This window comes from Brassica napus, chromosome C7, assembly GCF_020379485.1.
Source record: "Brassica napus cultivar Da-Ae chromosome C7, Da-Ae, whole genome shotgun sequence".
Lineage (NCBI taxonomy): Eukaryota > Viridiplantae > Streptophyta > Magnoliopsida > Brassicales > Brassicaceae > Brassica > Brassica napus.
The window spans coordinates 54,079,032-54,091,813 of record NC_063450.1 but is presented as its reverse complement, the minus strand read 5'-3'; the positions used below and the strand labels follow the sequence as shown (position 1 = coordinate 54,091,813).

The window sequence follows — 12,782 nt, the reverse complement described above, 5'->3', positions numbered from 1 at the left end:
GATTATAGATCTTCAATCTCTCAAACATAAGTTACAGTCATTGTAAAAAGGTTCTTTAGTGAATAAATTTAACATACACACTCAAAAAAAAAGAAACAATATGTAACAAACAATTAATCATACAAATTGGTGTGGACGTAGAAGAAGCTTCACAACTCTTAGTACGTACGTATTATGCTTAATTTGGTGGATATAACAACAATATCTAATTTGACCATTTGTTGGTGCTGTTAGGTACGAGAAACAAGTAATTAAATTATTAATGTTGCAGTACCTTTTTTCCGCTATATAAAGAACCCTTCGCTCTCATATTTTCTTCACTCATGCACAAATTTGTTTCGCTGTCTCCTCTTTCCAGATAACTTAAAATTTCTTGAGCCATGGCTGCTTTTCTCGTTCCTACGATCGAAGCTGTGGTCGACGGCGTGCCTAGAAATTCGAAGGTGTACCAAGTCAGCATTACGCCGACGATCTCGTACCGTGTCACCGTCACGGGAGAGCCTGGTGTTTTTGAAGATTGGATAGCTCAATTAAAAGTAGTGGAGTGCGGCAAGTTTTTCCCTGTTGGTGTTGCTGTACACGGAACAGACCGTTACGGTAATGGATATCTTACCGTCTGCACAAGGTTACGATGTATCGTCTTTCAACTACGGTTCAGTTATGGCCTGTCTCGAGACTCGATGTTGTTCCTCAGGGATGTCTGCACCTGCTACGGTTGGCGTACGGACGGTTATAACGAGCAGCTAAGGTGGAGGAATCAAAGACTATCGCTTGGAAGACTGACGGACATCCGAGCTATTCCCCCTCCTCAACCCAATGCGGGACTAGGGTTCTTTAGCATTATGGTCTATGGGGATCCAGTCCATGAGCCGAGTGCTGATTGGACGGATCGCAGTCCTTCGGCCAGGATGCAACAGATCGGTGAAACTGTAATGGAGGCTAGTATCTGCCTAATTATGGGTGGCACGTGTCGTTATGCTGCTCCTCTTAATGAATCACTTCCTCGGGTTAATTACTATTTTGTGCTACTTTTTATTTTTATATTATATCTCTCTTTTTTTCTCTATCTTTTTTTTTTTTAATTTTGTTTTCCATATATATATATATAGGTGATTTCTTCAACCTTTCCGCAAATCAACAGAACAGAAGACATGCAAGACAAAACGATGTACCAAGTCTCTATCGACGACAATCAGAGTCTCCATGTCACGTACACTAACCGAGCTTCTGTTTTAAACGAATGGCTGAGATCTCCAGAGACGATGAGAATACACGACGATTTCATCGGGATTTACGTGACCATTGGAAGTTCAAAGCTCATGGCCTTGGCAGCCCGAGAGGACTGTCTGGTTTACAACTTGAGCAAGGGCGTAGATAGGCTCTCTCCTGAGATCTTGGCAATAGAAGAAGGAAGCATCTCTAAGCTTGTTGGTTGGCATACCGATCCCCAGAGATGCATTCTTGAGGAATTAAAATTACCACTCAGCGACGGGAGGATCTTGGACGTTGAGGATGATGGCTTCCCCGTCACACATACCTATGAGGATCTTTCAAGGCTGTATTTGGGGTATGAAATGAATCTAGTCAGGTCTTGCAGTTCACCTAATGAGAAATATATAATGGCTTTAGCGGTTCAAGCCTTTGTGTTCCTAAAGCGCGCCATGGATTTGCAAGCTAGTGTTGGAGATAATTAGTGATGCTACTAATGATTGTGATGTTGATGTTGAAGAATAAAGAAGATCGATGTCGATGTGTTTCTTATCCTCGGATAATTAAGTGCGTCTAGTTTATTTATGCTTTATAATTCCTGTGTGTTAAGTTTCTCTACCTAGTGACTTTATAAATAATGCATGTGCTCTAATAAAATTGATGTTGTTTTATGTTTATTTACATCAACAAGACTTCTGATACTAAAATCAATTAATTTGCATCACTATAACAGTTACATAGATATGTAAGTTTTATTTATAATAGATGCTATTAGATACAAAAAAAATTCTATAACGTAGAAAATATTAGATATAATAGATGTTATTAGATACAAAAAATAATCATCAAGTAGCCGTAAAAACTAGAAACTTGGTGGATTTGGCATCAATTCACTTCGTGTCATGCAAAATGCCCAATCATCACCGATCAAACGGTTAGTTGATTTTTTTTTTCTGAACAACAAATATTTTTACTAAAATTGTGAAAAGCCATTACAAATAGTTTACCAACCAAATAGGTGGTATCGAGAAATATACAACATCTTGTTGACTATCTATAGCATGTTTAGATAGCACATCAGCAGCCCTCTTTCCCTGCCTCCTCATCCCATTATCACGAATTTCACTGTCAAAGTCAGGATCATAACCACCTTCTCTATTGATCACAATCCCAAAATACCAACCGTCTTGTTGTTTTTAACAATATTATTTTTATAAATGTTGGGATGGTCGTCGTTAGTTGCTGCTAAACCATCAGACTTATTTATATGAAAGCTTATTCACATTTGGATCACGTGTAGCCTCACTTGCCACTGAATCTGTACTAGTGTCACATTCCATCTAGATAAGCCAAGCAAGCACAAAAATTTCAACAATCCTTGAGCTAAAAGTAAAAACGAAAAAGATTCAATCTTTTACACACGCAACAAACAAAATCACCAAAAGAAAAACTTATCATGACTAGGTTACTTTGTTGTCGTGCTATCCATTCAATGGATCGAAAGAGCTTATGTGGTAGTACCACAACGTGTTGCAAGAGCTTCTAAAATGTTATTAGAGAATTTTCATGTTTACCACATATTTGTACCATGTGGGTTAAAACACAGTTATACAACCAAGCGCTCGTAGCTCGGTGGTAAAGGAGGTACAGCTGTACTACCCGCCATCCGGGTTCGAGTCTTGGCCACAACGGATTTAACATCCTTTCCGTTGGGGCGCTGGACCCCTTTCGGGGATAGTTGAGAACGTGGCTGCCCAGATACCAGAGTTATCGGAAAAAAAAAAAAAAAAAAAACACAGTTATACATATGTACCCATGACTTCATGAGTCCATACACTCTTTTTACAAGACCACATTATATCAAAAGATTTCTAGTCATCAACATTCCTCAGTTTGTTTCACGTTACAAAATAAAAATTTCATTACATGTGGGAAAATTAAATAAATTGTGTCATATTAAAAAAACTTTAGCTCAATGACAAAATTACCACCACAACAAGAGAGTAGCCACAGAGATCGTAACAAGAGATGACAATCCTGTTCCTGTATGAACAGCACTACCAGCCGGAAGATCGCTAGGATTTCGTGTAGACTCTCCTCCTGGTGCTGGCTTTGGAGCTGCCTTAGGAGGAGGAGCATCACATGTTCCAAAAGTTGCATTTGTCTGTTGTATATATATACAACACATTCATCATAATTATCTCAGTATTATGTAACAAAAAAGACTAATCTAAAGGAAGAAGAATATCTTTGTATTGTAATGTAAACGATACCTTGCAAAGGCTTAAACTGTCACAACCACATGTTAGACGACCGTTTGCTGCATCTACAGCTTCTGCAGCTCCTCCACCATCACTCCTCTGCCATTAAAACATCAATTAGCACTAAGACATTCTTTAAACGAACAAAGCTTGTAGAATATTAAAGAAGCACCTGGTAATAATCAACCGCTATGAAGTTAGGCCACCTTTTACCAGCTGCTTCATGACAAGTTGTCATCATTTTTATCAACGGCGATGAATTATCCGCGCACGCTTGCGTTGCATTCGGATTGGTTATAAAGTAGTTTTGTAGAACCAATGAACGAGACTTTGTATCAAGTGGAGGAGATTCGTTTCTATTCGAGCATGATCCATCATTCATTCCATCATTACCATCTACATAAACATAAAATCTTGTTAAGCTGGTTACAAATCAAGATTTCATGTTTCATTCTCAAGAAACTCACATTGATTTTCAACCATGTAATCCCACTGGTAAGCAAAACCTTCAGAAGCTTCATTACCATTCTTGGAAGTGAAAACCACAAGCCTTTGGTTTTGCTTCACCATATCATCTACCGTAGGCCAGTCCTTACCGTCTTTAGGCATTCTCGAAACCGGAAACAGGAACTTACTCAGTCCAGATGCTTTGAACACCTTGATCACAAGAAAGAACATGATTGACTCTCGGCATTATATATATTACAAACTATAAAAACATTATGTGTCAAATGTAGTATATACCTTAGTCAAACCTCGTGAAGATGTAACATAATCTTCAAGGATGATGGTAACAATCTCAGATAAGTTTGATTCAAGAAAGTCATTGATCTCTTTGAGTGCATTCACAGCTGGTTGCTGCAACGTTAATACACGTTAAAGCCTAACTTAATCATTAAAGAAAGTCATTGATCTCTTTCAAATACAACTTACAAAGGCTGTGAAGTTAAAGCATGTCCCTCCTGCTGAATGACACAACCATATATCGTTTCTAAAGTCATATACATCCAGCATAATCCCTCTCACACCATTCTGCGACAACAAAGAACAAAAAGTCAATTATTTGAGTTGTGATCTGTTTTTTGATTCGGCTTAAAGCATCCAGCATAATCCCTCTCACACCATTGTTATTGTTGCCTCTATAATAAAATTTAGAGTTAAAGCTAGTCCTACCCATTTATATTTCTTCTTCTAAAAAATAGCAATCTTTATTTATTTATTTTCTTGTCAACGATCTTTATTTTTTATTCTATATTTTAAGAAATGCTATTTTAGACTAATACATTGGGGTAAACTCATCTCTATCTAGAAAAAGGGCAAAATACATAGGAGATAGGTGGAAAAGTATTATAAAGTTGATCTTTCATCAAAAAAGTTTCATTACAAAGCCACCAACTAATAAAGCTACATTGTCTTTTATTCAAACCTAAGCAACAACAACTTGTAAAGTAAGTCAGATTCTTAAATTAGAAAAGAATAGTTCTATTACGGAACTTGTCCAAAAGAAAATCTAAGTATGAGAATGAAAGAGAGAGACCTTAAGCTGATTAGTGATGGAGTCTTCTTGATTCCTTGGAGAAATGATAAAGGAGCCAATTGTTGATTTTGCACTCGTGATTGAGTACGAATTGTGTGTTGTTAGCCATGAGTACTTGTTAAACGGCAAACCATTCACCTACTCATCATCAAAACCACATGCGTTCCATTCATCATCACCCCCAAGAAAAATACTAAAACTGAACAAGAACAATAAAGAAGTTGAAATATCAAACTTTGGAAGTCGGGTTGAGAGGTCGGATCCGGGAACAAGTAGACCCGGTGTTACCGTTGGTCGGGCAGCTCTGGCAACTCAAACCGGCGTCGCATCGGCTGCTGGAACTACATGTTTCACCCATCTGTGAATCATAGAGTCAAAGTCAACCTCTCTGATACTAGTTCTTGATAGCCTGTTATAAGATTTCAAAGAGAAGGGCGTAGAGAGAAAGAAAAGAACCTGGAGACTGAGAACAAAAGATGATGATAAACAGAAGGCTGTGATCATGAGAAGGAAGAAGCGTTTGGTGAAGAGATCAAAGCCCTGCCATTTCAAGAAACAAATATTTTAGGGTTTATGGAAACAACAGAGAGGAACAGAGCAATCCACAAACCTCCATTTTTGCCGAGAGAGAGAGAGATGGATGCAAAGGTTTTTTTTTCAAAAGAGAAGAGGAGAGATTAATGATGATATTTAATTAAAACATGGGGTTTGGTTGAAACTTGTTACTTTTTGAATTTTCTTCAATTAAATAGTTTTCTTATTATTCGGATTCTGTTGGTCGTTTTAAAGTGATGTTTTTTTTTTAATTAGTGGTCGTCTATCGTTTGTTAGATTATGTTTATTGCTAGATTCTTAACTTGAGTTTCTTATCGTAATATAAGATACCGTCTATTATTTTTTAGCTAAAAAAACTAAGAGACTTCTCTTAAATAAATAAGAGACGTCTCTTAACTTTTTTAGTTAAAAGATAATAAATAGACCGTATCTTATATTACAATAAAAACTTTAAGTTAAAAGATCTGCAATAAACATTTTTTTAATCATGGATTTGTTGTTTAGAATATTATTCTCTATCGCCCCATGTGGATTTGTTGTTGTATTGCATAGAAAATAGATATATGTCATCTATTTAGACCGAGTCATCGTTGACGCTTCCTGTTGTCCAGACATATACACACACATATTAATACCATGTTGGATTATTATTTGTTGATCAAATTATTAGGAGAATCGGTGATATATTCATGAGAATGAGTGAGTATCCACGTACACACATATTAATACCATGTTGGATTATTATATGTTGATCAAATTATTAGGAGAATCGGTGATATATTCATAAGAATGAGTATCCACGTTGAGGTAAGCTATGAATTTTTAAAAAGAAAGTATAAACGATAGATTAATATGATTTAACCTTATTGCATTTTCTTGTGGCCACTCAACCACTCTGATCACCTAATTCAACCTTACATTTATTGGGCCAAACACAATTTGTAACCCAAAAAAAGTTTAAACTCAAAGGCCACAATAATTACAGTTTAGTTTCTATTTTCTTTTACCGTTTTGAAATCTTCAACGAATAAAGGTCAATTAATTAAAAGAGAAAAGAAATATATAGCCATTGGGGAAGAAGGAAGAGCGTAACGGCTATTTTTTTCCCTTTGGGTTTATTTATAGAGCCTTTAATCACAACGCACAAGCTTCATCACTCGTCTCTCTCTTCTCTCAAACTCTCACATTCTTCTTCACGGTAGAGAATATCAAAACGGCTCCGGGGGGGCGCGGCTCGGGGGGGCGCGGCTCGGGGGAGCGCGGTTCGGGGGAGCGCGGCTCGGGGGAGCGCGGCTCGGGGGAGCGCGGCTCGGGGGAGCGCGGCTCGGGGGAGCGCGGCTCGGGGGGGAGAGAGAGCTCGGGGGGAGAGAGAGCTCGGGGGGGGAGAGAGCTCGGGGGGAGAGAGAGAGCTCGGGGGGAGAGCTTGGGGGGGGGGAGAGAGCAGCTCCCCTCGGGGGGGGGGGGGGGGGGAAAGAGCTCGGGGGGAGAGAGAGCTCGAGGGAGAGAGAGCTCCTCGAGGAGCTCGAGGGAGGCCGCACGGCTCCTCGGGGAGTTCGAGGGACGCGCGGCTCGGGGGGAGAGAGCTCGGGGGGAGAGAGAGAGCTCGGGGGGGAGAGAGAGAGCTCGGGGGGAGAGAGCTCGGGGGAGAGAGCTCAGGAGAGAGAGCTGGGGAGATAGCTCGGGGGAGAGAGAGCTCGGGGAGCTCGGGGAGAGAGCAACTCGGGGAGAGCTTACTCGGGGGGAGAGCTTGCTCTGGGCTTGGGGAGGGAGAGCTCGGGGGAGAGCGTGGCTCGGGGTCGTGGTTCGGGGGAGATTATCATATCGTTAGAAATTATCATCTTTTGATCGTTAGAGATTTATGTTTTTGTCTTTTTGTCTTTTTGTATTATTCACATTTATGTTTATTTAGCTTTTTTTTCTAATTGATCTATCTGATTAAAAAAAATTGGGTCTCACAGCGTAATTACATAATGTAAAACTAGTTTGGAAACTATACCATGAATAGAAAAAACAGTAAATACATGTGTTTTACTATGATTTAGGGTTAGTTCAAATTGTGTGCTTTTGACATGAATATATGTTAGTCTCGTTAGAGATTATCAGTCTTTTTGTCTTTTTGTATTCACATTTATGTTTATTTAGCTTTCTACTTCATCTATAAAAAAAATTCAATATTTGTCAAAAACCTTTTTTGACTAAGAAAAAAGTCTTAGGGGCTTTATAGCGTAATTACATAATGTAGTTTGGAAGCTACAATGTGTTATTACCATGAATAGACTTTAGAAGCAGTAAATACATGTGTTTTAGTGTGATTTAGGGTTTGTTCGAAATGTATGCTTTTGACATGAATATATGTTAGTCTTGTTAGAGATTATCAGTCTTTTTGTCTTTTTGTATTCACATTTATGTTTATTTAGCTTTCTAAATGAATCAAAAATTCAATGTTTTTCCTATCAAAAACCTTTTGATTAAAAAAAATTCCTAGGGTTTTACGGTGTAATTACATAATGTAAAACTAGTTTGGAAGCTACAATGTGTTATTACCATGAATAGACTTTTGAAACAGTTAATACATGTGTTTTACTGTGATTTAGGGTTAGTTCGAAATGTATGCTTTTGACATAAATATATGTTAGTCTCGTTAGAGTTTATTAGTCTTTTTGTATTCACATTTATGTTTATTTAGCTTCTAATTGATCTATCAAAAAAATTAATGTATTTCCTGTCAAAAACCTTTTGATTAAAAAAAAATTCTTAGGGTTTTTACAGCGTAATTACATGATGTAAACAGTGAACACATGTGTTTTACTGTAATTTAGGGTTTGTTCGAAATGTAATGCATGTTAGGTGCTGTTCGTTTGGTTGCCGCAGGTACCGGCGGCAGCGGCAGCGTCAACATTCGGCGTCAATTCCTGTTCGTTTCGTTACCGCAGACAGCTGCGTCTGACGCCGCGTCCGAACGCCGCGTCTTGCGGCTGACGCCGATAAAACCTGCGGTCGCGACATAAAACCTGCGGCCAATAAGGTAATTTACTATTTTACCCTTACTATGTTTTAGTATTTACAAAAAACCTAAACCTAAACTTGACGCAGTCGGGGAAAGTGACGCAGCTCCATCTCTATCTCTCTCTCTCGATCTCCATTCCTAGAACCAGTGAAGATCTTGAGAGCTCTCTCCATCTCAAGCTCTCTCTCCATCTCGAGCTCCCTCCATCTCAACCTCTCTCTCCATCTCGAGCTCTCTCCATCTCGGGCTCTCTCTCCGTCACGAGCTGTATCCATCTCAGGCTCTCTGGCTCTCCCTCTGTCACGATCTGTCTCCATCTCGGGCTGTCTCTCTTCTCTGAAGAAAACCCATCTCCGATCTCATCTCCAAGCTCTCTTACCCATCTCCGATCTCATCTCGAAGCTCTCTTACCCATCTCTGATCTCATCTCCAAACTCTCTCTTCTCCGAGCTCATCTCATCTCCAAGCTCTCTCTTCTCCTTTTCTCGTTGAGGTACGTTTGATGCTAGTCAAATAGAGTTTCAACATTCTGATTATTTGAATCTCTGATGATTGTTTGATGCTCCCTAGTGAGTCTTTTTGTGATATATCTTTGGTTTCATTGTGAAAGAGGCCTAGCTGTAACTCCCTTTCTTTACCTTCATGGTTCCATTGCTGGTCTGTTCTTTTAATATAAACGATGGATTGTCTTCTGAGTGTAGCTTTTGGGGTTTCTAAATTTAAAGTGCAGGCTACAAAAACATCCTATTGTAGTTAGTACGTATTGGTTTACGAGTCTGCACTCATGGGGAAGCTTAAAGGGTTGCTTCTTAGTATTAAATTGTTTTAAAAAGTTAACATATGCCGAGTCAAGTAGAAGTTAAATTGTTTCTGTTTCCTGGAACATTGTTGGAACGTTGTTTGGTCTTATTTGGAGAAAGTAGACAGCTTGACTTGATTTTTCAATTTTTTAATAATTTGTGTGTGTTTAGGGAACACTCAACGTATGCTTCAAACTGTGGATTGTGAATGATTTTTATTTATGCTTTTCTTCCATATTTGTTTAAAATTTATAAAGTATTTATTGATCATAAGATCTTATGTGTTTTGATTCATTGATCATAAGCTCCATTTCTCTGCATTTTTTTGCAGGCTCTCTCATTTCAGGCTCCATTGATCTCAGGTTTGCTCAGACCTAGTGGAAAAGGTGACTAACAAGTGCAAATATATTTTACTACTTGTTCCAAAACGTGAACACATTGCTTATTCTCTTTTTTTTTTTTTTGCAGACTCAGATCTTCTCAAGCTCATTCTCTCAAGCTCAGACCCTCTCAAACTCACTCTCTACTGCTGTTCCTCTCACTTTTTAAGATGTCGACGTCAAAAGATGTAAGTTTCTCTCACACTAGTCTTAATGCTTGTATTGAACTGTCTTTAGGTTGTATGGAACTGTCTTTAGGCTGTATGGAACTGTCTTTAGGTCTTTTAGGTCGTATGCTTAAGGGTCTTGCTTTGGTGTGTTTTAGAATTGGAAACCTGAGGAAACTAGGTATTTTTTCCAACTCTACACGGAAGAGAGAAGAAAAGGAAATAAGGTTGGTCAGCAAATGAATAAAGTAGGAAAAAAGAACATCATGGATGCGTTTGAGCTGAGGTTTAAGAAGGGATTTTCCGATTGGAAGAGGGACGACAAGAACAAGTACGACAGCAGCAGAAAAAAATACATCAGGATTAGGATGCTGACTCAGAACAGGACAGGACTTGGGTATGATAACATGGGAAGGATCGACATGTCAGATGATTGGTGGAAAGAGCGCGAAAGGGTCAGTTTCTCATTTTCTCTTTTGTGAACTTAGCTGTTAAAATGTACTTGTGTTGAAATAATTGAGCTTATTAGAAGTTTGTGACTGATTCTATCACTGATTTTATCACTGACTTACTCTTTCTGTGTTATATAGGAGTGTCCAGGAATTAGAAAAGCCTTCTGCAAAGAAATTGATAACATGGATATGTTTGAAGCAGAATTTGGTGGTGTAGTAGTTACTGGAGCAGAAGGTTGGAGTGCTCAACATGGAGAAGCAAGCTTGAATTCGAGAGTTGGTGGAGATATTGCTGAGGATGAAGCTGATTCTCAGCCAGCAGCAGAGACAGAAACCCAGGGCCAAGCTCCTCGCCAAACTCAACCAGCAGCTCAGACTCATTCTGGAGGTTCAAGAGCAAAACGAAGGCGTAAGGAGAAAGATGTGGCTGTGGAGGCATGTGAAAAAAGGACAGCTGCTCTTGAAGTGAAGAATATGCTAGCAAAACAATTGATGGAGCGTGAACAACCATTCAGTGTTGAGACCGTATTGGAGATGTTGTATGCTCTCCCTGAAGTGAGAGAGTGGTCGCCTTTATATGAAGCATCGATTGAGCTTCTGATAGATAGTGAAGGGAGCCGAAGGGGATTCATAACGATGAAGACAGATGAAGCGAAGACTAAGTTTCTGGAGCTTAGGACCAAGATAAAACGTGATGAGTGACTAGTTAGTGGATTGGAACTAGTAGATTCATTAGTTTATGTTGAGTAGGAACTTAAGTTTGGTACTGCTTTATGTTATGAAACTTAAGTTTAGAGGTTTATGTTGATCCTTCCTTCCTCAAAGAGTCGTTTAAATATTGTTTCTTATTGGTTTTGGTCGGTTTGCAACAGATCACATGTCTTGTTTCTTATTTCTATCTTGAACATTTATTTACTTGAACTTGTGCATTGGCTGTTACTGAACTTATTTAGACTGATGATGATTTATTCAATATGGTTTTGTAGATGCTTGAAAGATGGATGTTGGAAGATGAAGATGGTGATTATGATGATGAACTTGGTTTGTTTGATGTGGCTATTACCGAGAGACTGAGTCATAGAACAGATCGAGGAGCAGGATGGCGTTATGTTCAACAACTTATGTACGAATCTGATCAGCAATGTTACGACATTCTGCGCATGAATCGAAGGACGTTTGAAGCTTTGTGCAAGATGCTAGCTCAGCGATATGGATTGGAAGAGTCTCACCATGTCTACCTTGAGGAATCTGTTGCGATGTTTCTCGAGACTGTTGGTCAAGATAAGACCAAGAGGGATATTGCTGCAAGGTATCAAAGATCATTGGATACAGTACAAAGAAAGTTTGATGAAGTCTTGAGTGCTCTTCTCAAGTTTGCAGAGGATACACTAAAACCAGAAGAAGGCGAGTTTGCAAGAGTGAGTCCTGTTTTGAGAAACGATGATCGGTATTGGCCTCAGTTCAGAGATTGTATTGGAGCACTTGATGGAACTCATATCCCGGTTCGTCCTCCAAGTCAGAATGCAGATGCATACAGAGGCAGAAAGCAAGATCCTACAATGAATGTTCTTGCTATATGTAACTTCGATATGAAGTTCATATATGCATATGTCGGTGTACCTGGTAGAGCACATGATACCAAGGTCTTGACTCATTGTGCGAGAAACGAGGCTTCTTTTCCACATCCTCCCCCCGGAAAGTATTATTTAGTTGACTCCGGATATCCGACCAGGACAGGGTATCTTGGTCCGCATCGTAATATGCGATATCATCTTAGTCAGTTTGCTACAGGAGGACCACCAGTTAGTGCAAGAGAGTTATTCAACCGAAAGCATTCAGGTCTGCGATCAGTGATTGAGAGAACATTTGGAGTATGGAAAGCAAAATGGAGGATTTTGGATCGTAAGCATCCAAAGTATGGTCTGGTCAAGTGGATTAAGTTGGTGACAGCGACGATGGCGCTACACAACTTCATACGTGATTCACATCGGGAAGATCATGATTTTGTACAGTGGCAAAATGGTGATGATGGAGAAGGAGAAGCTGATAGTGACGGTGATGAAGAAGAAGGTGATGATGATGATGATGATGAAAAAGATGATGGTGGTGGTGGTGGTGGTGGACGTATTGTATATGAGCCGACAGGTGATAGAGCGATGGAAGATTTGCGTGATAACATCACAAATGAATATGGTAGAGGTCGTTTACCGTATTAAATGTTTTAGTTGATGATTTAATTTTTTTGCTTATAACTTTGATTGTCATGTAAATGTGATATTTATTTAAGACTTGATGTAATATTTAGCTTTTGTTTATAATAAATATTTTGAATTATTATTTTGTTTCTAATTTAGCTTATGATGTATGAAAAAAAATTGTTACATTTGTATAATTTACATTTGTATAATTGACCA

The 12,782-nt window shown here is 38.9% G+C and overlaps 3 protein-coding genes across 6 annotated transcripts; 2 read left to right on the top strand and 1 right to left on the bottom strand.

Moving 5' to 3' along the window:
* The first annotated feature begins 319 nt into the window (after positions 1-319).
* On the top strand, positions 320-1,890 carry BNAC07G51200D. The gene is made up of 2 exons (XM_013849358.2): positions 320-1,007; positions 1,110-1,890. Exons 1-2 carry the CDS (start codon positions 381-383, stop codon positions 1,692-1,694), a joined length of 1,212 nt encoding a protein of 403 aa, XP_013704812.1. The 5' UTR covers positions 320-380; the 3' UTR covers positions 1,695-1,890.
* A 1,174-nt stretch (positions 1,891-3,064) lies between these two features.
* On the bottom strand, positions 3,065-5,763 carry LOC106407529 (PI-PLC X domain-containing protein At5g67130). The gene is made up of 10 exons (XM_048763427.1): positions 5,618-5,763; positions 5,464-5,547; positions 5,243-5,365; positions 5,008-5,145; positions 4,404-4,502; positions 4,215-4,328; positions 3,938-4,127; positions 3,643-3,866; positions 3,483-3,569; positions 3,065-3,373 (listed from the first exon to the last, which is right to left on the bottom strand). Exons 1-10 carry the CDS (start codon positions 5,621-5,623, stop codon positions 3,194-3,196), a joined length of 1,245 nt encoding a protein of 414 aa, XP_048619384.1. The 5' UTR covers positions 5,624-5,763; the 3' UTR covers positions 3,065-3,193.
* Positions 5,764-8,250: 2,487 nt separating this feature from the next.
* Positions 8,251-12,702, top strand: LOC111207539 (protein ANTAGONIST OF LIKE HETEROCHROMATIN PROTEIN 1-like). 4 transcript variants are annotated; one of them, XM_048763422.1, is made up of 4 exons: positions 8,251-9,062; positions 9,701-9,755; positions 9,838-9,937; positions 11,355-12,702. In XM_048763422.1, exons 3-4 carry the CDS (start codon positions 9,920-9,922, stop codon positions 12,582-12,584), a joined length of 1,248 nt encoding a protein of 415 aa, XP_048619379.1. In that variant the 5' UTR covers positions 8,251-9,062; positions 9,701-9,755; positions 9,838-9,919; the 3' UTR covers positions 12,585-12,702. The 4 variants fall into 4 exon arrangements, with proteins under 4 accessions (XP_048619379.1, XP_048619380.1, XP_048619381.1 ...); XM_048763425.1 differs by lacking the exon at positions 8,251-9,062 and having other exon boundaries at positions 9,838-10,371; positions 10,507-12,702; XM_048763423.1 differs by lacking the exon at positions 8,251-9,062 and having other exon boundaries at positions 9,312-9,937.
* Positions 12,703-12,782: the final 80 nt, after the last annotated feature.

Coding starts and splice junctions, on each gene's coding strand:
- BNAC07G51200D (XM_013849358.2), top strand. CDS start 381: ATGGCTGCTTTTCTCGTTCCTACGATCGAAGCTGTGGTCGACGGCGTG. Junction 1,008..1,109: donor TTAATGAATCACTTCCTCGG/GTTAATTACTAT, acceptor ATATATATATAG/GTGATTTCTTCAACCTTTCC.
- LOC106407529 (XM_048763427.1), bottom strand. Junction 3,570..3,642: donor TAGCGGTTGATTATTACCAG/GTGCTTCTTTAA, acceptor TTTTAATGGCAG/AGGAGTGATGGTGGAGGAGC. Junction 3,374..3,482: donor ACAGTTTAAGCCTTTGCAAG/GTATCGTTTACA, acceptor TATATACAACAG/ACAAATGCAACTTTTGGAAC.